This window comes from Dreissena polymorpha, chromosome 7 (assembly GCF_020536995.1).
Source record: "Dreissena polymorpha isolate Duluth1 chromosome 7, UMN_Dpol_1.0, whole genome shotgun sequence".
In the NCBI taxonomy this organism is placed as follows: Eukaryota; Metazoa; Mollusca; class Bivalvia; order Myida; family Dreissenidae; genus Dreissena; species Dreissena polymorpha.
The window spans coordinates 47,939,756-47,965,794 of NC_068361.1; the positions used below are offsets into that span (position 1 = coordinate 47,939,756).

The 26,039-nt window shown below is 35.9% G+C and overlaps 2 protein-coding genes across 2 annotated transcripts; both read left to right on the plus strand.

The window, feature by feature from the left end:
* Positions 1–22: 22 nt before the first annotated feature.
* On the plus strand, positions 23–6,681 carry LOC127837626 (uncharacterized). The gene is made up of 2 exons (XM_052364860.1): positions 23–272; positions 3,870–6,681. The coding sequence occupies exon 2, from the start codon at positions 3,870–3,872 to the stop codon at positions 6,195–6,197; it is 2,328 nt and encodes a 775-aa protein (XP_052220820.1). The 5' UTR covers positions 23–272; the 3' UTR covers positions 6,198–6,681.
* A 5,752-nt stretch (positions 6,682–12,433) lies between these two features.
* Positions 12,434–26,026, plus strand: LOC127837630 (clumping factor A-like). The gene is made up of 8 exons (XM_052364864.1): positions 12,434–12,537; positions 20,233–20,484; positions 20,688–22,384; positions 22,420–22,670; positions 22,951–23,661; positions 23,734–24,057; positions 24,306–24,377; positions 24,550–26,026. The coding sequence occupies exons 1-3, from the start codon at positions 12,513–12,515 to the stop codon at positions 21,464–21,466; spliced, it is 1,056 nt and encodes a 351-aa protein (XP_052220824.1). The 5' UTR covers positions 12,434–12,512; the 3' UTR covers positions 21,467–22,384; positions 22,420–22,670; positions 22,951–23,661; positions 23,734–24,057; positions 24,306–24,377; positions 24,550–26,026.
* Positions 26,027–26,039: the final 13 nt, after the last annotated feature.

The following is a 26,039-nucleotide window of genomic DNA, read 5'->3' on the forward strand; positions in this document are numbered from 1 at the left end:
CTATGCTATTTATAGCGCTCGATAAACCTACTGTTCTTTTTTCATGGTCGGGAAAACCGGTTTGTCATTTTTCGTTATCGTTTTACTTGCGCTGCTCAATCGCCTTCGTTTTCAAGAAAGTTTTCATTCGTGATAAGATCATGTTTCGGAATAAGTCCTGGAGATTATGACGAAGAAACTTGCATTCTTGTAACTTAGAAGCTGATGACATCATGTCGATGCCGAATCATATGGGTATAAACCAGCCTAAATCAGCATTATGAATAGTTCAGGTATGTAATGGAATTACTTATTTTGTGTACTTTAAGCTCACAACGAGCTCATTATGAGCATTTGTGATCACCTTTTGCCCGTCGACTCGCGCGTCGTCCGTTGTGCGTCGTCCGTCATGCGTTGTAAACATTTACAGTGTCAACACTCTAGAGGCCACCTTTATTGTCCAATCTGAAACGTGGTCCGAACACGTGCCAAATGATATATTGGACGAGTTCGAAAATAGTTCCGGTTGGTTGTTGAAAAACACGGCTTTCAGGGGGCGTGGCAGTTTTACTTATATGGCTATAGTAAAACCTTGATAACTCTCTACAAGTCAAATGTATTGCCCGATCTTTATGAAACTTATATCTTAAGTTCTATTGATATATTATATGAGTTCGAAAATGGTTCTGGTCTGTTGGAAAACATGGGGCGGTGGCATTTTTCCTTATATGATTTAATTGGACATCCGATGAAGCCACAACGTTAGGAATTACTTTCACAAATAATGAAAAGGATACAGTTCTAAAAAACATACTACCTAAATTACAGAATTTTAAAAACTGCTTAAAATCATGGCATCATCGTAAACTTACACTTATTGGAAAAAACACAGTATTGAAAACGTTTGCACTTCCTAAGTTAATATATGTATTTACAGTTCTCCCAAATCCACCAATTGATGTTATTAACGATATAAAATCAGCAATATTTAATTTCATATGGGACGGTAAGCCTGATAAAATAAAAAGAACTCAGCTAATTCAATCTGTAGAAAATGGAGGTATCCAATTAACGAACATTGACTCATTCTTGAATGCAATCAAATGCAGCTGGGTTAAAAGATACCTAGATAGTACCAATACGAGTAAATGGAAATTATTCTACCAGAAAATCCTAAAAAAATATGGTGACTCCTTACTCTTTGAATGTAACATCAGCAATACTATCTTACATGAAATTGCAAACGAAAACATATTTCTGTCTGATGTTCTATCAGCGTGGAGTGATGTCACTCATAATTTAGAAACCCAAACCAGCAGTAAAACAATAATATGGAATAATAAAGACATAACGTCAAACAATAAGACGTTTTTCTATAAAGACTGGTTTGAACGAAGCATTAAATATGTCGACCAACTATATGACTACAGAATTAAGGATTTCTACTCTTTTGATAATATATGCTACATATACGGAATACCTTCAAATAATTTTCTGAAGTACTACACACTAATCAAAAGCATACCCATACATATTAAATCTGAAATCAATACAAATAATACACCATGTACTCAAACAACATTTGTAGAAAACATACTTGGAAGAAAAAACAAAACAAATAAAATATTTTACACACTACAAATTAAAAACCCTACAGAAAACTCCAAAATCAAAAATAAATGGCAAGTCCTTTTTGGAGAAAATGAACTAAATTGGAAACACATATTTACCATGCCATATAAAGCAACAATTGAAAGCACACTGAGAAATTTTCAATATAAATACATCCATAGAATTATAGCTACAAATAAATATCTCTATAAATGCAAATTATCTAACTCAAATCTGTGTGACTTCTGCAGTGAAAACATTGAAACTATAGAACATCTTTTTTTTGGGAGTGCAAACACATCCAGCCTATTTGGAATCAATTAATATCTTTTCTTGAACAACATCAACTAAACATTAAACTATCTTTCTTAGATGTAAGTTTCGGAATTAACTCATTGAAATCAATAGACTGTAATAATATTGTGAATTTTATGGTTATATTGATGAAATATTTTATCTTAAACATGAAGTACAAAAAACAAGTACCAAATTTTAATTGTTTTGTCTATAGTCTTAAACTAAAAATCCAGATTGAGAAAGAAATAGCCCTCAGTAATGACACATTACAAATCTTTGAACAAAAATGGAATCGGATTAAATTCTCATAATGTTTTGTCCACTAATATACATTTCACTCTAATGTTAATTTATCCCTCTAAAATAGTTTTGTTTATTTTTTTTCTCAATCGGACAAGATCATTGTGAATATACAACAAAATACACAAGTCCAGTATGCTTTCTTCAGACTTTATACAACTCATCATTGTTCATAACTATTTCTCTGTTGTTCTTTTCTTTTCTCTCTAAAAAATATATATATATATTAGCATATCTTGTATAACATGTCTGAACTTTATTGCTTTGTACAATCACTGTGTTGTATGCTCATATACATGTTTACATTGTATGTATGATATTGAATAATAAAAAAAAAAAAAAAAAAAAAAAAAAAAAAAAAAAAAAATTTTTCCTTATATGGCTATAATAAAACCTTGTTAACACTCTCAAAGATAAATAGTTAGTCTACTCTTTATGAAACATGGTCAGTGCCCCAATTATATCTTAAACGAGTTCAACTATGATCCGGTTGGTTGAAAAACATGACTGACAGGGAGCGGTCAGTTTCCCAGAACACTCTAGAGGTCACATTTTTGCCCAATCCTCAAGAAACTTATTTAGAACATTTGTTCTAATGATAGCTCGGCTGAGTTCGAAAATGGTTATGATTCGTCAAAAAAAAATTAGCCGTCAGGGGGCGTGACTTTTTAACTTCTGGTCGAGTTCGAAAATTCTTATGGTTTTGGTTTGTTGAAAAACATTGCCGCCGAGGGACGGGGCAGTTGTCCTTCTATGGCTGTAGTGAAAGTTTGTTGACGATATATTAGCCACATGTACTGGCCAATCTTAATGAAACTTTGGTCAGAACATTTGTCACCATGAAATCTCGGCTGATATTGAAACTTGGTCATATGAGCTCAAAACTTTGGTCAGTAGATAAACTAAACAAAACATGATAATGCTCAAGAAGTCCCTTTTTGGTTCAATCTTCATGAATCAGCTCGCATTTTTTTCAGAATAGTCTAATTCCTTTGGGTCTCATGTGGGCGCCTTATGACCCATGGCCAGTTTGTTTTCTTTCGGATTTTGTTCGTGTTCTTGTAGCTGTTCGATTCAGACTAAGCTGGACTATCAGAATGCTATATCCTACTCTTCCTTTCACTATTAAATAACGAAACATTGTTACAGCAGTCACCAGGCACAACGAGCGCGGTTGAGAGTACAAGCAAAGAGTTGTCAAGAGTACCAAATACTATTTAGGTTGTTTTTCCCTTGTTTCGTTGAATAAAGGTAACATTCGAAACAACTAAGATTGAGTATATATGTGTTAAAGGACATGTTTAGTAACTATTGTGTTCATGTGCAAATTATTGGTTTTGAAAACACGGTAAAGGCGGTCAATTTTGACTATTTTAACATTATAACAATTGTGTGTGTGTTTTGTATTCATAAAATATTAATTGACTTTAGTCCTGATAGAAGATTTCATACGTTTTTAATGTGTGTTATCAATTTCTTTTTTTTACGGGCGGATACGGAATCACGTAATTACGGTTCTCTACTGGTTACTTGTATCTTTATTATGTTTTATATGTAATTTAAAAAACAAAACACAACTATAAGAATGTGTGTTTTTAGTGTTTTTACTTCATGTGTTCCAGAACTTTCACGTAAAACTTCATCCATCAATATTAGTTCTTAGTTTTTTTTTTCCTTTGAAGATGGCTCGAAACAGGCGAAGCAAACAGAAACACTCAACAAGGAAAGAGAGCAATGCGTGTAAAACAGACCAAGATTTTGAAAATTATTCGAAAGATTATATTGATTTCTCAGAGAAACTGTCTCGCGTTCTTGATCACGTTGCCGTTAATGAAGACTTAATTCGTTTGAGAAGGACATTCATTCGCTGTGTTGAACGTGAACAGACACTTATAGCCAAAGCACTTGGTAATAACAGACGATGTTATTCTTTTGGAAGTCAAATCGAGGTGACTACAACAATTGGAATGATGTCTGATGTAGACTCCTTACAGCGTTTTGAAACGTTTCGTTTGTTTCTTGACTCAGAAAATCCACCTCTTCCGCCGCATGATCACCAAGTAGTGATTATGGTGAGCACAAACGGTTGTACCTCGCAGTTTTGTGTTTTAACAATGACTGAACCATCAACACAAGCACGGCGTTTTCACCCATTGGATACTTATCAGGATAACGACGATATCGTTAATTTTTTTCGATGGGATTGGACAAAAACGGACGGCATGATTCCAAATTCAGTTATGTGTATCGTCCCAAGACAACCGCCTGCAATACTTAGACTAGCTAGACGACACGGGCCTGCAGAATTTTTAGGCAATATAGACACTGTTAACGCGTATTATTGTAAAAGTCTTCCTAGGCAATGCAAGTACGTTTTCGAAAGGCCTCGTCCCGGTCACTGGCCTTCAATACAGACGTTGAAAAAAGCCAAGAAATATGGCGTCTTTATAGTTCCTCAGGGACCACCCCCAAGTACGAATATCTGTACATACGATTTTTTTCATTATCAGTGGCGATTTTCCACAAATCTAACAGAGCGGCTTTTTATGTTCAGTTTAGATAAAACACATCTTCAAGCATATGTCCTGACTAAGATGATAAGAAAGGAGTTGTTTTCGCCAGAATATCAAGACAGACTGAGTACATTTCATTTCAAAACAGCTTTCTTCTTTGCGATCGAGAATACCCAGCCTAGTGTGTGGAGGGCGGACAATATCATCAATTGTGTGAAGTACATACTTGCAACTTTGAGGCGCTTCTTAACACGCCACAATTGTCCACATTTTACCATAGAAAATGTTAACCTATTTGATGGGAAACTTGAAAGACACGAATATACCAAATTGGTGGATAAACTTACAAATATTATTAATTCACTGATGGCAACGATCGAAAATATAAAAATGGATAACATTGGAAAGTTGCTTAATGAGCGAGATGCGAGCAGCCATGAAAGCAGCATATATCATTCGAATGGTTCAGCACTATCTTTCTGTGTATTGTCGTATTATCGGGTAGAAGAATATATTTTTAATGCATTTTTTTTGTCAGGCCCATCTTTCAAGAGCAGGATAACTGAGTTTGAAAATAAATTTACTCTCTTAGAAAAGTATAATCGCGCACCGTTGGAAAAGTACAAGAAATACGACTATGTATTTCATAGCATCATGTCAGATATAGCTTGTTTGGGTGCTTCATTATATTTGGAACAGAGGGCAGACGGACGTGAATATAATCACGATGTCATAAAAAAAGCTAGACAATTATATTTACAATCTCTAGAGTCTGATATCATTGGAAACTACATGCGATACGCTTCCTTCCTTTTCTGCAACGGAGAGTTTGATGAAGCATGTAAATATTTTGACTTGATTGAAAAGCAGATAGAAGCAGATACAAAATCTAATCTAATTTTGCAGTTTTTAGTTTCTCCGTCAGAGTCATTAGCATTGCAGATTGCAAATCATTCATGTGGGCTGTCTTACAAACAAAAATGGTCTGTCTTTTTGATATTTAGACAAGAAGACGCGATGTGTGTTCCTGAATTCTTGCGTTGCGAAATGTACCGTAGGCTTTGCGGCATCAACACACCAACCCGTTTACCATTTTATTACAAGGAAGAGTGTATGTGTGTGCAAATAGAACCCTATCTCTACTATCTACAGTACCTTACATACAGGGAACTCCACCGAGAGCCTCAACAGTCTCAAGCTTTGAGGAAGTTATCGAGATTCACTGAAATCATGAAACCAACAAGAATCATCTCACCGAATGGCGATATTTTCCTATCATTCGCCCATTTTGATGCCTCTTTGAACATGTTAGGACACTGCTTGGAACTGGAGCAGAAGTTGAAATCGGCATTGAACACTTACAAAGCTTCTTTGCAAATGGTTCCTCAAAAAAATGCGGCCGTCCTGCATATAATTAGACTTCTGTGGCCAGTTGTTCAAAGCCTGTGGGCATATGGACATTTAAACAACAATCTCGAAGTGACAAACAGAAAATGATGTATCTTGTTATCGTAATATGACTCGAACAAAAGTTAACACTTAATGTGATTATTACGTCAACTTAACCCTTGGACACGGATTCTTATATAGTACAATAATAATAATAAACAAAAATAAATATATATATATATATATATATATAATGGGATACGCATATTATACGAAGCTACAGACTATAGAAATGGCTACTACTTGTACTACAGTCACTACTACTATAAGTATTGTATTGTTATTATTATTATTATCAATTATTATATTCAAGTATTTGAAGTCATTATCAACCCAAAATATTATTCAACACCTCTATGGATTTTAAGTTTAGTTGAATAAACGGGATTAAACTAGAAAAAATGGGCATGTTTTTACTCAGTACAAATTAATCAACCTTTTACAACATAGAAAAGTAAATGACTTATTTAAAGAAACTACCTCATTAATTGAGTTTTATACATTTTAGCAGCTAAAGAAAATTAACCATATATGCGATACCTTATATATCTATAATTATATTAAAATGAAACGATATAATATTTGCATTGAATGCATTCCAGTGTCTTTTTTTCTTAGCGTGTTTAGTTCGATATCAATCACGCAAATACATGAGTTAATGAATACCGTTTATCTTCATACTGACTTTAAGTTTATTGGGTATTTATGTGGTAACAAATATTGATGTTTATTGAATCCGCGATAAACTTCAAATGCAAATCAAGCAAGTAAGAAAGTATTTTATGTAAAGACCTGAAGTTCTGCCCATGTCATTGGCAATGGACTATACTACAGCTTTCTAATACACAATATATTGACCGTGGTACAAATAAGTCTATCAGATTGGATGAGATAACGAGGTGTATTGAAGTAATATGTAATCACCCAGGATATATGTCCATGCACCAGATGTTCGAGAAATCGTCACTTCAAAATCAAAGGGCTCACACATGCGTGCATTGTCGGCGTATATTGGAGTGTGATTTGTTAACATGCTGAAAGAAACACTGTTACTACAAGGCTTGCGATAACAATAGTGTCTTTAATATTGGGCGGAAGCTCTCATGAAAATATTGATTTTCTCACTTTAATGAGATTATTCACAGTAATAGAACGAAAGCAAACAAATTATCTCTATAAAGGCATTGATACTAACTTAACTAACTTAACAGTCTCGTAACAGTACATGTTGTATTCAAAAGATGTGTAGTTGTAAAACAAATGAAAAATTCGGCTAAGATTATGTTGTGTCTGAATTCTATATCCGCTGTCAAAGTGTACCGTTTATTAGTTGTAGCTACGTACAAGTAATTGAACGTATCAGTAGATCACATACGCATAATAACATATCTTTCCCACAAACAAGAATACTAATATTAAAATCACAATTTGTTTTAAATCGTGGATGTTAAATAATTGACAAACACTTAGTACCATTGTACTATTATTTGATGATTTATTTAAAGGACTTGCATAGTAATACAAATAATTGTTGAAATATCATGTTTCGGTAATAAAAACATGCGATACTGGATCTAAACTCCCACCCACTTCTTTCAAATCCATCGATGCTTTTCGGAGGTTCGTCTATTTAAATGTGTACTGCTACAATAGAATGCAATATTAATTGGTCAACAGCCAATGTTCATGAATGTTAAAAAATGCAGAAATGGGGAGAGTATCTTGAATAACTAACAAGAAATATCTTTTAAAAAGATATACGGCGTTGATAGTTCAATGAATGAGATCAAGGAGAGCGAATGTCTTTTCTGTGCAGTTCTTAGCTGCATCACACACAGTAAGGGATGTATGCGGAGTTTTCGCGGCTTATTTTACATTATTACACATTGCTGGTCATAAACCTATAGATACAAAACAGAAAACCAAAAGAAGAATGGAAGTGAAATTAAAACATATGAGGCAACCGGCCACACGCGAAGTATCCGTATTTATATGCGCGTTCTTCGAACAAACCTGTTTAAGTGGTTTGTTGGGCATTGCTATTTGATTCGATTATTAACAGTATCGAGAATCATCGCGCTTATGCTTAATACATTAGTCAATATGGTGGAATAATTATTGTTAAATTAATCAAAAAGAATATGTATCATTGTATTGTTGAAAACACATTAAGAATATATTATTGACATACCATAATTATATTGCTAAATATCTTCATTTAACATATTTCTGGTCTAAAGAAAATTCCAGGTCACCTAGTTCACGGATAGCGTCTTATCTAACGATTATTTTACTGGCCGCGAACTCCGGTGATGACCTGTATATAAACTCTGACATTCACACACTGGCCGCGAATTGACCCGATACCACGCGGGTTGTAATACAATGCATTAAAGTGAGGCATCGCTTCCACTGCTCTTTATACTTTTACAGGTTAACATGTTGACAGGAATATGGAAATAAGATAAACGCTTTTGCGCAAGCAATCCTCTGAAAATAAAAGGTGCACGCACACACTGTATTGATGTCGAGAATTGAGTGTAAAACTGTTCTATCTATTAAGCCTTTTCATTAGAGATAAAATTGTTTCATGCAGTAAAACAGTGTTACAAAGACGCGGATATGTTTCCAATGTTCTGGTGGTATACTCAAATCAGCCAATGGAATAAATGAAGTGTATTCATTCGTACCTAGCCGCGGGAAATTTTATTTGAATTTTATTGGACACTTACAAAGGTCAGGTAAGGTAAAAAGCTGGCTTAATACAGCTACGCCGAAAAAAACGTGTATAGTAAAGGTAAAGTCCCCTTTGCTGGAGAAACCGCTATCTCTACGAAGTTTTTGTTCCATGCTCTCACATATAATGTAACCGTCGTGTAAGAGATTTGAGAAACAGAGTGGAAATATTCCAAACGAGGATCGATGAAACGATATGACTGGTTCTGACTATGGTAAGCCTCTGACTATAGCTCTATTATATTTATGCCGCAAATTAACACAACATGCTAAATGTAACGTAACGAATATATGGGGAAGAATTGAATAAAAATAATAATCGCAATGTTTATCAACATACAATCTTCAAAAGACAGTCACGCCTAGACCAGCGTTTCATTGCCTCAGGTATAAACGATCAAAACATCGGTCCATTCCGTATGTATTCGATCTATGTCCGTTGCATACGTAATATTTACGATGCAATTTTTAGACACAAGACTCTACATACGGCCCGTCAGAATTTGCACTCGTTGCAACTGTTTCGTCGTTTATATCTGTATTTTGACTTTAGTATCACGCAAACAGCAGTATGGAAGGCACACAATATGTTTTGTAGCGGGGCGGTTGTGGCCGTTACGCCACATGTATCTTGTAGTTTAGAATATTGTACGGACACTGGAAAACGTTGTGTTAAAACTAAATAAGCAAACTTAAACGCAAAGAAAATAGAAATGGACTTGTGTACGTTTATTGAGTTTCAAAGGCTGCGTGACATGAAATTATGTTAAACTATGATTGTTAGTTTTGGCTATTATGATATTTAAAGTATTCATGTTTTATTTTCATTTACCTGTTTGACTGGACAACACATATCAAACGCCCAAGTATTAAGAAAATAGCATGGATAAGCTTACAATAACAAAACAGTATTAAGTGGAAAACTAACAGATCTGGCAGAACTTTACTAGTTATGCCCCCCTTCGAAGAAGAGGGGGTATATTGCTTTGCTCATGTCGGTCGGTCGGTCTGTCGGTCTGTCGGTCCGTCCACCAGGTGGTTGTCAGACGATAACTCAAGAACGCTTGGGCCTAGGATCATGAAATTTCATAGGTACATTGATCATGACTTGCAGATGACCCCTATTGATTTTGAGGTCACTAGGTCAAAGGTCAAGGTCACGGTGACCCGAAATAGTAAAATGGTTTTTGAATGATAACCCAAGAACGCATACGCCTAGGATCATGAAACTTCATGGGTAGATTGATCATGAGTTGCAGATGACCCCTATTGATTTTGAGGTCACTAGGTCAAAGGTCAAGGTCACGGTGACCCGAAATAGTAAAATGGTTTCCGGATGATAACTCAAGAATGCATACGCCTAGGATCATGAAACTTCATGGGTAGATTGATCATGACTCGCAGATGACCCCTATTGATTTTGAGGTCACTAGGTCAAAGGTCAAGGTCACGGTGACCCGAAATAGTAAAATGGTTTTCGGATGATAACTCAAGAACGCATACGCTTAGGATCATGAAACTTCATAGGTAGATTGATCATGACTTGCAGATGACCCCTATTGATTTTGAGGTCACAAGGTCAAAGGTCAAGGTCACGGTGACCCGAAATAGTAAAATGATTTTCGGATGATAACTCAAGAACGCTTTTGCCTAGGATCATGACACTTCATAGGTACATTGATCGTGACTCGCAGATGACCCCTATTGATTTTCAGGTCACTAGGTCAAAGGTCAAGGTCACAGTGACAAAAATCGTATTCACACAATGGCTGCCACTACAACGGACAGCCCATATGGGGGGCTTGTATGTTTTACAAACAGCCCTTGTTAATGTAGTGTCTACAAGAAACCCATTCAGGAGAGGTAAACACTGAGTTTTCAGGCAATGGTGGTGTGAGCTCATCACAATTCTGATCTGACAACGTAATTCTTAAAAACAAACGGATAAAAACAAAAAGATCAACAGTAATTAAATAATTTTGTTTCGGAATACGTTTAACTTCTTTCCAGCGTTTTATGATAATGGTATTATTTGTGTCCATTCTTTTTTTTTAATTTAGGAAGTGTAATAAATTACCAATAATATTTTTTCCAAATGTGTCTTATTTCGACCTTCTTCGTATAGAATTCGAAAAATGCGTATGACAGGAAATGAAACACGTCTTTATCGCTCGAACACTTAATCAAGTACATACATTTCAAAAATGATCTGATGATTCAAAAACTCATGATATAAAATTTGGAACTCTTATAATGTTGAATTGTAACTAAAACTATATACTCAAAAACAACCGTCGTATTAGAAATTAACAATAGAAGATGAAAACGTCGAATACTATTAAAAGTCCTCATTAAATGCCTTATTGAAAATATTAGATCAAGTGTGTTTGCGGCGGTGTAAGAATGGTTTGTATGCAGCTATCAGCAGGCATACAATTATGACAATTAACTATTTTCTGTAATTATTAATTTCACATTTATTTTCGATTATAATCAATTGCCAGTGTCAATTCGAAATACAATACAGAACAATCTCTCAGTGCAACTGTATATAACCCAGGCGGTCCCCAAAATTTGTCAATGTTTGGCACGCTGGGTACGTATTTAGTTATTTACCATGATAGATAAGCGGAGCGTAATCAGCAGCCGTGGGTATCCGACGATTGTACGAGTGTAATGCGTCGTTGTACGTGTGGAAATGACGTATTAAATGTGCATATATATGCATATGCAAGAAAACGCATACGATCTAGATAACGTTGAAAAATGCATACGATATGAACAAAGAAGGAAAATGCAGACGGAATACTGGTTTCATAAGATTGATTTAAATCATAAATAACACATTGCTAAGATGCGCTACACTTGTTAATCTGCTATTTTATTAAATATATTAGCATATATTATAGATATTACCTATAGGTTCGAACAAAGAAAATATTTAAAACTGGTTTAAGTTAACATGTCCGCGTGTAATATTGTACGTGTGTGAGGCTTCGTGATTTTGTTTTCTGCGGAAATGACATATACACCTTTATAAAGGAAATATATATAAAAAAATAATACAATGACACGTTAAGTCCGCTAGTAATGTTATACGGCGTAATGCTAAGATTTATGTGTGGCAATGATTATGAGGTATAACATTTGCAAATAATACATATATTTTGTGTTGTTTTATAAATAATACACGTTAAACAAATACAAATATTTGCTAAAATTATTATGAATTAGTATTCTCTTCGTAATTTGAAGGCGCTGTTTGATTTCGTAGCGTTTGCGGTTTTATTCTATGTAGACATAGCATAAGAAAACGCATACGATATAGAGAACGTTAAAAAATGCATACGCTATGAACTAGTGACCTATTGTTTGTATAGGTCCCTGGATTTAACGAGCATGAAAAGGGCAAAGATCCGTTACATACTAATATAAGTAATATAATAATATCAAGAGTATTTATTTTTTATCAATGCGACGTCACTTGATTATTTACTGCGAATTGGCGGATGTTGACGTCGTCATGTGAACATAGTGACGTCAGAATGTCTATTGTTGACATGCTATCCAAACACTTTCAAAGCTCTCTTAGAAATATGCGAAAGTTGCAGGAATTCGACGAAGGAAATGGACAGAATTTGGCAGACTCCATGTATGTAATACGGGATATCTATTCATGCATAACAATTGCAAAAATTTCTTTGTATATTCCATACAAACATTATTTTCTTTTAACGTTGTTGGGTGGGGTGAGAAAATAAGAATTAAACAATATCTTAACTTACACAGTTTTAAATTTATTTCATTATATTTTATAGAAAATTCTTTAATTTTCGCAGATGAGTTAACTCAGCTGTTATCTTATGTTGTATTGTTAATATTTTAAAATTCCATTCCTTCATCGTAAATAAATAAATTCTTAAGTAAAAATATATTTTGCTGTAGCTCGTCTTGTTAAATGAAATTGAGATTTATTAAATAGAATGTATATTTAAGACCGTTTTTCCTTCCGTATGCTGTAACTTTCTATCTTGTCCATATGTACTAATACCTTTAGTAAGTTTATTATTCTCTATTCTCAAAATACTTGGAAATTATCATCATCATCCTTGTTTAACTAACCAAGTTACTTTCCGTATAAATATTTGAACAAAGACAATAAGTCATGTTTTTTTTGTACTTGACGTTTTTGCACCTAAATGTTTTTTATCTTTTTTTCGCTCTTTGATGTCCTTAATGTACAATTGTGATAAAACTCCATAGCCATGATTTTTCCTGGCGTAACGGGTCCGTTAAACAGACCCTATCCCAAACTGAATTGTAAAACAATAAATAAATAAAAAATACCCATTATTTTTTTTTAGAAAGAAGTGTCTAATAATTATTGTTTCTGAATTTCATTACAATTGCATATAAGAAGGCATATAACTATAATTTGTAGGATTTTGTTCTTCTCATTTGAATTAATTAAAAGTTATATTCAATTAATTTTTCCCTAAATCAGTGGACTTTTTGCGCGAAAACAATCCAAAGTCCAAAATTGCATTTTTCCCCCAAAATAGCCAGGAAAAGGTCGGATTGCACCGCTCAGTTGAAGAATCTTCAGGGCGTCCGTGAATATTGCGCTATCCGTCTCCAGCAATTGAACCGGATCGTGTCAGTATTCAATTGCTGGAAATAAACTAGAAACTGACCTGAAATATAGAAAGTGCGTTTTGGTTAAAATAGAAAAAATAGTATTATGTTAATAAACGAAAATATTTAGGACGGGAGAGCGGATTGATCGCCAGTTCTTTCTGCTTCACCAAATATTTTACCAGTAAAATACACACGGCGAATTGCGAATCAATAGATTAACAATTCACATAAATTCCAAAACGAGAAACCCGTACATTTTCCGCGCTAAACCATAACCATACTCGTTTTGCTAAATCACGCCGGGCACCCGTTTAATTGAATATATGGATTGCACATAGATACCAGAGCCAGACGACAACAAAAGCCACGCGCGAGAGATTACATGTAGTTCTTCGGTTTAATGCATTGATGATCTATTCATTTGGTTTTCAGACACGGAAAATTGTTTGGCTAAAAAATAGTTCAGGACTTTGTAGTATGATTAAAAAAGTTCGTGGATTAACGGTGGATTTGATTTTTTTAAGAAAAAAAATCCATCGAAAATCCGTTTGAATTCGATGTTCAGTATATATTTCTACAAAATAAAAATACTTAGCAATAAATCAATTACGTGTTTACTATTCGACTTAAAAGATCAATATGTAATGCTAAAACATGTTAAATTTGTAGTTAACTAACGTAATTTTGGAAATTCAAGTGTTTTAAGATTCTGATGCCACATTTTCGTTGACTCTTCTTCATCCGATCATCTCAATGACTATGGAACTTCTGTTCCTGATTACCTGACACATTTTAACAGATATAACACAATCTTTTTGGTGAACCAGACATGCAAATTTCGTTATGGAATACTGTTGTAATGTAAGCAGTCAATAAATAACAATGTATGTACTGACGTTAATTAAAAACGATTCAACGAACATTTGCTCCATTTTTCTCATCCCTCTCGAACCTGACTGTGACTTTGTTTTTCATGGCCTATTTACTTAAGACATGATTTTTGGGGGATTAAAATCTGAACATTTTAACGTGAATTTTCAATAAATATATCTTATATTGATTGCAAAGTTGAAGCATGTATACAATCCTCTCGAGGCCTGCTTCCCTGGCGGTCTTCTCGCCAAATTGTGGGTTATTTCCCGCATTTTCAAACCCGCTGCTATCTTGGCTAGAATTCCAAATCTTCTGTACCCGATTCCGACGCTCTAATACTTGAATAATGTCGCCCCACGGATCCGTTTTCAATGTTTGACATAAAAATGAGAAATGTCCAGTTTTGATTTGAACATTGATTTTTGTATCAGTTGGAACTCAACTTTAACAAGAAATAGAAGTCATGTTAAATCCAGCGGAAGCGCTTTCAATATTATTCCATGTATGCCTAGTGGACTCTCACATCCTTCTAAATTGGATCAATTTATTTCCAAAATAAGGGATGTCTTGCATATTTATTTCTATATTTAGAATATTTCTTACAGGAATTCCTTTAAGCAAACAGCGCAGACCCTGATGAGACGCCGCATTATGCGGCGTCTCATTTGGGTCTACGCTGTTTGCCAAGGCCCTTTTTCTAGACGCCAGGCATAAATGAGTTAAAACCAGAGGAAGCGCTTTCAATAACCAACAAGAACAACATTTTTATAAAATTTCAACGCCAGTCAGTCGAGTCCTTTTTAGAATTTAACAATGAATTAAAACGTCATTAACATTTCACAGAACATGGATGCTCGGCGTTTGTTTACACGCGGAATTATTTGACACCAGTACATAACGCGGAACGGTGAAAAAGCTTTTCATATCATTGATGGAATCGTGTGCTTCTTCTGCGGACTGTACAGGCTTATCTGGGACGACACTTTACGCTCATGCATTAAGCCCCCTTTTCACAGATCGAGGCTCAAATGTATAAACTTATTGTGAAAATACTTCAATCTTTCTGGTGAGAACAGTCTATTTAGACATTTATTTCACAGTTCTGTTTAATAATTTATGATTTCAAGCCATCAAAATTGCTTTTGTAGATTAATATTTACGGTCGTCACTTGACATATATTTCTGTAGAAATAAGCATTTTAATATAATTTCAGAATTGAAATTACCCGTTTTTTTTCCGGATGATGATAGAAATGTCTTTTTTTTTTAAACAACACCTTTGGTTATATTTCACGTGTGTTTGTAATATAGATATACATAGCCCATGTTTCGGGACTGTCTAGGCAAATTGACTCGTACTTCAAAATGTTTGGTACGTTACGAATTTTCATAATATTAAAACGCATTTCAAATAGAATATGAAACTTGTATACCAGAGTCAGTGCCCACTTTGTTGAAAGTCTCCGCTATCCGACTTGTCCTTTATCGGACATCAAAGTGTTTACTATGATTGTTCATATTGCATTGAATACTATCCATCTTTCAGTTTTTGAAGCACAGTAATTGTTCTACGCTCTTGAATAGCTTTAACTTTCTTACAACATGTTCAGGGCTTTTCACCCTTATATAACAGGGGCCCAAATTCGGCCCCTTCCCTATTGAAAAAAAGGTCATTTTTTCCAAAATTGATAGAGGAATTTCCCAAATTGTAATTATTTTTTTTAACTTAGACATATTGGGCATCTCCCAAATTGAAAGCAATGCGCTCTAATATGATAAAGAATGCACCACAATGTGTCTTGTAATACCTTTGCAAATTGAAAAAGACCCTGTTTTAAAAACACGGCCTTCCCAAAATGAGCAGTTATCGCGCATGAAATTCCCAATTTGGAAGGCTAGGGCCTCTTTCCAATTTCCTGATGAAAAGCCCTGATGTTTTCGTATTTTTTTTGTTGTTGTTGAAATGGGTACTGATCATCAAGTTCATGCTATTTTCCGGTGTATTTTTTCTATTTTTCTTGCAAAAAGCTATAATTGTCCCGCGAAATTATTTCTTTCAGATCCTAAAGGGTATAGCATTTATCAACTCCAACATGTCACGTGTCTAAAAATTATGCGTATGATATGAATTTGGGAAAAAAACACCTGAGAAACTTTCGTCTCGGGCTTTTGTGTTTCTTTTTTATCGAAAAGCGATCCGTATATCAAAGTATCCGGGTGATCGGCGTGTAATCATCAGAAACAGTACAAGCGCAAAAATAAACCGTACTTCTCAATTGTTAAAGAGAATGACACGAAAATTCAAAAGTCGGTTTCATCCAATTTCACTTAACAATTCGGTCATATGCCGACCTAAATAAAAACAGCAATCTCTACGCAGAGTTGTCGTTCCATGCTTCCACATACAAGCTGGTTCCAGTCAAGTCTCTGCGGAGGTTGTAAAAACGATACAAGTCAAAGAGGCGCTCAGATTTGAATTGATTTCAAGCTGTATACACCTACAATATAGACAATATATGTTGAATACACAGTATTTGTTTGATGCGAAAAATTGAGCAAGATAGCGGAAAAAATATATAATAATAAAACAATTGTTCATATTTGACCAATTCGGGTCACTTCATTATTTACCACGAAATTGCGGAAGTTGACGTCGTCATGATAACGTAGCAACGCCACAATGTCTATTGTTGACATGCTATCCAAACGCTTTCATTACTCTCAAAGAAAAATGCAAAATTTGCAGGAATTTGAGGAAGGAAATTGCCAGAATTTGGCAGACTCCATGTATGTAATACGGGATCTCTTTTCATGAATAACAATTTAATAAATTCCTTGAAATACTTAATATAAAGGTTATTTTCATGTTACGTTGTTGGGTGGGGTAAGGAAATAAGAAATAAACATATCTTTAGATTCAAAATATTTAATTATTTGATTTTATAAACATTTCTTTTTTTTTTCAGGTGAGTTAATTCGGGTGTTATCTTATGTTTCATTGTTAATATATTTTTTAATTCAAAACCTTCATCGTAATAAATAAATCCAAAATACATTTTGCTGTAGATCTAGCATAATTTGAAATGCAATTGCAATTTATCAAATAAGAATATATATAATATAGTCCGGGGCGATTGAACTTGACCGGTACGTAAAAAAAGAATTGAAAAGCGTATAATTTTATCGTTGCTACGCGAAACACATAACACCTAATAATCCTCTTTATCCTATATGCTTCCTTAGTATTGGGGGCTGCCGCCCCAGATCCCCGCTTTGTCGATAGTGGTAAACAACTGCGTACCGGTAAAGCTCAATCTAGCCGAGAGTCTGTTTAAGAAAGGTTGTAACTTTCTATCATGTCAATATTTACTGATACCTTGAGTAAAGTTTCAATTTTATCTTTTTCTCAAAATATTAGGAAATCATCATCATCATCATTATCACCCTTATTTAACTAACCAAGTTTCTCTTCCCATCAATATTTAACCCATTTATGCATAGCGTCTAGCACACAGCGTAGACCCAGATGAGACGCCGCATGATGCGGCGTCTCATCAGGGTCTGCGCTGTTTGCTTAAAGGACTTTCTGCAAGAAATATTCTAAATATAGAAATAAATATACTAGACATCCCTATTTTTGGAAGTAAATTTATCCAATTTAGAAGGATGGGTAGTCCACTAGGCATAAATGGGTTAAACAAAGACAAATAACGCCTGGGTGTTTGTAATTGACGGCGTGGCGGCGTTTTATACATACACTTGCTTAAACAATTATTCAGTGCTCAAATATCCTTAATGTACAATGGTGATCAACGTCCATATCACCGCTCAATTAAAGAATCTTCCGGGTGTCCGTAAAAATTACGCAATCATTCTATAGCAATTGAACCTGATCCTGTTAGGGTCACATCCGAAATTAACTGAAAACTGAAACTGAAAATAAATAAAACGCGCCTTAATCTTTCTCCACCTCCATATCTTCTCCACTATTGCAATTTAATAAACATACAACTTATATATATGCAACAACGAGAAACCAGTGCATGTTCCGCGCTAAACAATAACCGTTGTTTAACTTCTTTCCCTGTTTTATGAAAGGCACAACAATAACACAAACCCGCATTTTTCAAATCGACGATAGTTTCATTTGTTTACGTAAACCAAATGTGGCATTTTAATTACAAGCGATATTTCACGTAATCGTCATTGTTTTAGACAGTGAGCTATTGGCTGGTTAATGAGAAAGAGTATGGGTCATTGGATGAATTATTGAATTTCGGGTGAATTTTTTTTCACTTAGTTAAGATATTGCGAAGATTGCTTTCTGAGGGAGAGTTTTATGTGCGCAATAAATGAATCACATAATAAAATAGTGCATAGATCAGTAAACCGTTTTGATTCAATCCAAGGAAAAGGCTCGTGATAATGAAAGATTAAGACCGATTTTCCAATATGTACTCATAAACGAAGTGCACATATTTGTAGCGATAGTAATACGCAATAACAAACAACGTTTGAAATTTTAAAAAGCCGAAGATTTTTCTAGTTAATTAGTCAGGGTAAAGTTTATAGATCGTTGGTTGAATGAGCTGTGAGAAAACGGTGGATTGTATGAACAGGTGTAACTGTGTATTTATCATTGGTAATTCAGAATGAAAAATATTCATTCATGTTTCTGTTTTCAGAGACGCAAAATGCATCCCAGAGATTGATGCTGATGTTCTGGAGGTCATGACCTTTCCAACTGATCTTGACCTACTTTCCCTCACACACGACCCTGAGCGTGACCTTTATGAGGTCAGCCAATCGGAAGATTGTGCTGGAAATCTCACTGGTTCAAGTTCTCGCTCAGGTTTCTATTCTGTCTCTTACTTCTTCTTGCTTTGTCTTTTATCAAACTGCTTCTGTGACAGGGTCATATGAGGCAATAGTAGTAGAATTAAAGTAGCAGCAGCAGCTGCGGCATTATGCGAATAATAGTAGTTATGGTAGTAACTCAAGTTTTAGTATAAATATTAGTAGTTTCTGGTAGTTATAGTTGAAGTTATATCAGCAGAAGTAGTAGAAGTAGCACCAGCAGCAGTAGCACCAGCAGTAAGAGTACTAGTATTGCTGTTGCATTTGGTATGTAGTTAGTATTATGATTTTCGTAGTAGTTGAAGTAGAAGTAGTAGTAGTAGTAGTAGTAGTAGTAGTAGTAGTAGTAGTAGTAGTAGTAGTAGTAGTAGTAGTAATAGAAGAAGTAATAGAAGTAGTAGTAGTAGTAGTAGTAGTAGTAGTAGTAGTAGTAGTAGTAGTAGTAGTAGAAGCAGTAGTTGTAGTAGTAGTAGTAGTAGTAGTAGTAGAAGTTGTAGAAGTAGTAGTAGTGGTAGTAGTACATGTAGTAGTAGTAGTAGTAGTAGAAGTAGAAGCAGCAGCAGTAGCAGTAGTCGTCGTCTTTGTCGTTGTCGTCCTGGTGTAGAAGTGGAGTTTCAGTTTGCTACTACTACTTTTACTACTTTTAAGACTCTTACTACTACTACTATTACTATAACTGATGTTACTAAAGCTCATGTTAATTCTACCACGAATGCTTGCTTATTTTATTGCTGCTGCCACTTCATTTACTGCTATTTCTTTTTACGCTACTTCTGTGTTTGTTGCTACTACTTATAATGCTAGTATTGCTAATTTATTCAAATTGCTTCTGCTACAACGACTCTTACTACGTCTACAACTAACACAAAAACTGCTATCAAAAAGTTCCATTTATCCTTCTACACATATAATTGATTTCGTGTAATGATTATCATAACACTATGCTTACAATTTATTTATTTTTCCTCAATCCTGACAGGTGCCCTGTGCGCAGGGAAAGCTGTGCCGGTCTCAGTTGATCTGCTCGAGGAAGACCTTGCGCTCTCCGACTCGGACAGCGATTCCGATGATGACCTCACTGATGATGTCAGTATCTGGTCGCACGAGTCGGTCGTTGCCTCGTTCCTGGCAGTTACATCCGGTTACAGCTCTGATTCAGAGAGTGACTCAGAGGACACGGTTGTGGCAAGACGCAAGTCGGCTACATTGCCACGCCGACTAGAAAGTAAGGGTGAGTGTTCAATAAAAACAACAAAAAATAACGCATAAAAAAGCATTTTAGTACGCAAAAATACCTCTTTGACTTTTAAGAAAAAGCAAGCATTCAATTAGTCCATATTCCTTACCAACTAGATTATGTTTAAGTCTACCAGACCTAGACTTTATTCCCAAATGTTGCCAGCATTAACGATTGTCCATTGATTTTTATTGTAGAAATCGTGTCCGATGATGAACTCTCTGATGACGAAGGTTGTGATTTTACGGACAAACGCCGCCGGCGAAGGCGACGATACAACCGCCTGGAAAAGGAACGTACAGACTTCACACAGTCCAGCAGTAAGGGATCGCTAAGTCCTGAGTCCGGTTCTTCTGAGGAGAATTCCAGCTCGAGTGAGAGCGAGTCAAGTGACTCGTCAAGCTCTGATTCGGACAGTGACGATTTGACGTCCGGGTCATCTAGCGAATCGGACTCGGACAGTGACGAATCGTCATCCGGGTCATCTAGCGACTCGGATTCTAGAAGCTGCAGTTCTAGCTCATCGTCTAGCAGCTCTTCAGACGACAGTGATTTTGGCATAGACGGCGATGATGCGCGGGAAATCGACCTCAAGTTCGATAGAAATCCTTGCCCTGCGACTTGCGTGTGTCTGTCTGGCAGTAATATGTTTCAGATTCCGACCGCACGCAGACGCCGAACGGAACAGTCGCTGTACAACGAGGTTCTAAATCGACAGCTGCTGAAGTCATATAATGCAGCTCGAGAAATCGACCTCCAGTTTGAAGAAAACCCTTGCCCGAAGACCTGCGTATGTCGGTCTAGCAGAAACATGCTACAGGTTAGACGAGCCCACAGGCGCGAAACGGAGCCTCCGCTGTACCAGATGGTTCTGTCTCGAAGGCTGCTAAGGCCCTCGAACCGAATTGTTCACGACTGCTGCAAGTACCGGTGTAGCAGGAGTTGGCAGCGCCCTGGCAGACCTGATCTAGATTAGTTTAATAATAGTAGAAAGTGTCGGGTAATCTTTGATTTGTAGATACTAGATAGTTACGGGTAATCTTTGATTTGTAGAGGCGTCGTGTAGGCCGGATCTCATATATAAATTGACTCAAAACTTTATATGTTTTATGATGTTAATATGCAGTTTAGGTTTCTATGCGCCTGTACAGGCCGGTTAGAGATTATATTAATTCTTATATGTGTCTATAGTCGTAACATTATATTTAGGTAACTCTGATGAAAATTAACGTCGTGCGAAAGGATCTAGATAAGTCAAATAATTGCCTAACTTTGTTTGAAGATATCTAGGTAAAGCTGTGTAAATACAAATTCGCCGGTACAGACTTAAAACTATATTAGGACAATAGGTTAGTCGGACGGACAGGTATTTCAATAGTTGCATGTATCGCAAAATTGTGTAAGTAATTCTCTGTGCTATGTAGATATCCGCAATGGCTTGATCTTGTATACGTTGAGTGACAGTTTATTTTTCCTTTGATATCTAGTCATCTTTGACTAAGTAAAGGTTACATGTTAGAAGATGCACACATGGTAAGCATGAGCCTTATTTACGTAAACAAATCCACTGCTGTTTCTTGACAAATGATATCACAAACACTTTAACTATTTCTTTTATATTTTCAGAGTCGAAAATCCGCGCAATCATCCATTCTTGACATAACTGTTTTCACTTCTTACTTCCACTCATTTCCACTTTCTCTCTTCTACTTTCAGTTTTTCCTTGGGTTTCTCTACAGGACCCGCCATTACTTCGAAAGAAGTATCTTGAATTTGTCAAACTGCGCCGCAGGTCGGCGTGCTCTATGCGAATATGTTGTAGAGGTTAATTGACGAGTCCGATGTGAGATGTTGTAGAGGTTAATTGGCGAGTCCGATGTGAGATGTTGTAGAGGTTAATTGACGAGTCCGATGTGAGATGTTGTAGAGGTTAATTGACGAGTCCGATGTGAGTATGTTGTAGAGGTTAATTGACGAGTCCGATGTGAGTATGCTGTAGAGGTTATTTGGCGAGTCCAATGTGAGTATGTTGAAGAGGTTAATTGGCGAGTCCGGTGTGAGTATGTTGTAGAGGTTAATTGCCGAGTCCAATGTGAGATGTTGTAGAGGTTAATTGGCGAGTCCGATGTGAGTATGTTGTAGAGGTTAATTGGCGAGTCCAATGTGAGTATGTTGTAGAGGTTGATTGGCGAGTACAATGTATGTTGTAGAGGTTGATTGGCGAGTACAATGTGAGTATGTTGTAGAGATTAATTGTCGCGTCCAATGTGAGAATGTCGTAGAGGTTAAATGGCGAGTCCAATGTGAGTATGTTGTAGAGGTTACTTGGCGATTACGATGTGAATATGTTGTAGATGTTAATAGGCGAGTCCAATGTATGTTGTAGAGGTTACTTGGCGAGTACGATGTGAGTATGTTGTAGAGGCTACTCGGCGAGTCCAATGTGGGTATGTTGTTGAGGTTAATTCGCGAGTACGATGTGAATATGTTGTAGAGGGCACTTGGCGAGTCCAATGTGAGTATGCCATGTGAACATGTTGTAGAGGTTAATAGGCGAGTCCGGTGTGAGTATGTTGTAGAGGTTAATTGGCGAGTACGATGTGAATATGTTGTAGAGGTTACTTCGCGAGTCCAATGTGAGTATCTCATGTGAACATGTTGTAGAGGTTAATAGGCGAGTCCGGTGTGTGTATGTTATAGAGGTTTATTGACGAGTCCAATGTGAGTATGTTGTAGATGTTAATTGGCGAGTCCAATGTGAGTATGTTGTAGTGGTAAATTGACGCGTCCAATGTGAGTAAGTTGTAGAGGTTAATTGACGAGTCCGATGTGAGTATGTTGTAGAGGTTAATTGGCGAGTCCAATGTGAGTATGTTGTAGAGGTTAATTGGCGAGTCCAATGTGAGTATGTTGTAGAGGTTAATTGGCGAGTCCGATGTGAGTATGTTGTATAGGACTAATTGGCGAGTCCAATGTGAGTATGTTGTAGCGGTTAATTGGCGAGTCCGATGTGAGTATGTTGTAGTGGTTAATAGGCGAGTACGCTGCGAGTATGTTGTAGAGGTTAATTTGCGAGTCCAATGTGAGTATGTTGTAGAGGTTAATCGGAGAGTCCAATGTGAGTACGTTGTAGAGGTTGATTGAGGAGTCCAATGTGAGTATGTTGTAGAGGTTAATCGGAGAGTCCAATGTGAGTACGTTGTAGAGGTTGATTGAGGAGTCCAATGTGAGTATATTGTAGAGGTTAATTGGAGAGTCCAATGTGAGTATGTTGTAAAGGTTAATTGACGAGTCCGATGTGAGTATGCTGTAGAGGTTAATTGGCGAGTCCAATGTGAGTATGATGAAGAGGTTAATTGGCGAGTGCGATATGAGTATGTTGTAGAGGTTAATTGGCGAGTCCAATGTGAGTATATTGTAGAGGTTACTTGGCGAGTCCAAAAGGAGTGTGTTGTAGAGGTTAATTGGCGAGTCCAATGTAAGTATGTTGCAGAGGTTAATTGGCGAGTCCAGTGTGAGTATGTTGTAGAGGTTAATTGACGAGTCCGATGTGAGTATGTTGAAGAGGTTAATTGGCGTGGCCAATGTAAGAATGTTGTAGAGGTTAATTGGCGAGTCCAATGTGAGTATCTTGTAGAGGTTAATTGGCGAGTCCGATTAGAGTATGTTGTATAGGTTAATTAACAAGTACACAGTGAGTATGTTGTAGAGGTTAATTGGCGAGTCCAATGTGAGTATGTTGTAGAAGTTAATTAGAGACTCCAATGTGAATATGTTGTAGAGGTTAATTAGCGAGTCCAATGTATGTTTTAGAGGTTAATTGGCGAGTCCAATGTGAGTATGTTGTAGAGGTTAATTGGCGAGTCCAATGTGAGTATGTTGTAGAGGTTAATTGGCGAGTCCGATGTATGTTGTAGAGGTTAATTGACGAGTCCGCTGTGAGTATGTTGTAGAGGTTAATTGGCGAGTCCAATGTGAGTATGTTGTAGAGGTTACTTGGCAAGTCCAATGTGAGTATGTTGTAGAGGTTAATTGGCGAGTCCAATGTATGTTGTAGAGGTTAATTGGCGAGTCCAATGTGAGTATGTTGTAGAGGTTATTTGGCAAGTCCAATGTGAGTATGTTGTAGAGGTTATTGGCGAGTTCAATGTGAGTATGTTGTAGAGGTTAATTGGCGAGTCCAATGTGAGTATGTTGTAGAGGTATATTGGCGAGTACGATGTGAGTATGGCAGCTGTGCACGAGAACAAATGGTTCAAAGTATTGTACACAACGTTGTTAAATAATTTTTGTGTAAGATGTCTTTATAATTGTGTTGTTAGTTATTACGGATTTAAACCTGCTTATTATTTAGTTTTGATTTTGTGTTCGGTGTGTATGTTAATTGCAATTTCATAAACATGATGTATCGTCGTTGACCAGGCATGGACAAACGGCTTGAAGAATATGGCTGGAGTACCACACATTGAAGAATAAGACTTGAGACTCAAGACTTTAAAGTCTACAACTTGAAGCCCTCAACTTGTCGGGTACTGAACTTCATTTTCAAAAATATATAACATCGTGTAAAACAGTTCGCAAATAATGAACTACCACGACAAATACGACAACTAGTAAATCCACTAGGCAAACTGTATAAATTGTAACACACTATTTTAAGGTCCATTATAGGTATTTATATAATAAGTCGTGTTAAGTCATAATTGTTTCAGCATATTTTAATAATTACTTGCATCATGTAACATCAAGTAATATTGAAGTCGTAATTTTGCGTAAAATTCTTGTTTTGTAACGTTTTCGAATGTTGGGTTTTCACGAAGTAACTAAGGAGTAAGAGATACAATCTTGTTAGAATACTTATATTTGTATGACTTTGGTACTCGCGTGTTTTTAATATATTTTGCAGTCAAACCCGTGCGTTGCTGCCGTGTCATTCCAGTGGTGTCTCGACATTTCATCAAACAACAAGAATGCGACAGAACAAAGGGAATTCTATAACTATGTGCTATTAAAAGACAGTGTAATAGGCAAACATCAAATGTATATGTGAATTATTCTTATATTCTTTATGTCATAAAGCAGTTTATTATTTAGACCGTAAGGAATCATAGTTTTTAATTTATGTATCCAAAATGTTTCTTTGCATAAACGGTCTTTGTGCTCAAATTTTCATAAAACAATTGAAAGATTTTGTCAATGGTGTTCACATATTTATATTCGAACTGTTATTGTTATCGTTGATGTTTGCTTACAGTTTCTGCTTAACGATTGTCAGTAGCATATATTAAATTATATGTTTGTTCCGACCGTATACTTTAATAAGAATAATGCTAAAATCCTATTAACTGTTGCTTGATGTTTTGACAGTTAATAATGAAGTCATTCTTATCGTCAATAATCAGCCTTTGCAAACAACTTTTTTTTCAAGTCAATTTGGTATACTTAAGCGAAAAAATTCATTCGCTTTATGTAATTTTACTTTGTTTGTATTGTTCGATGACAATTGGTCGATAAACGAAGTAAAATTAACAAAATACCTATTCTGGTTC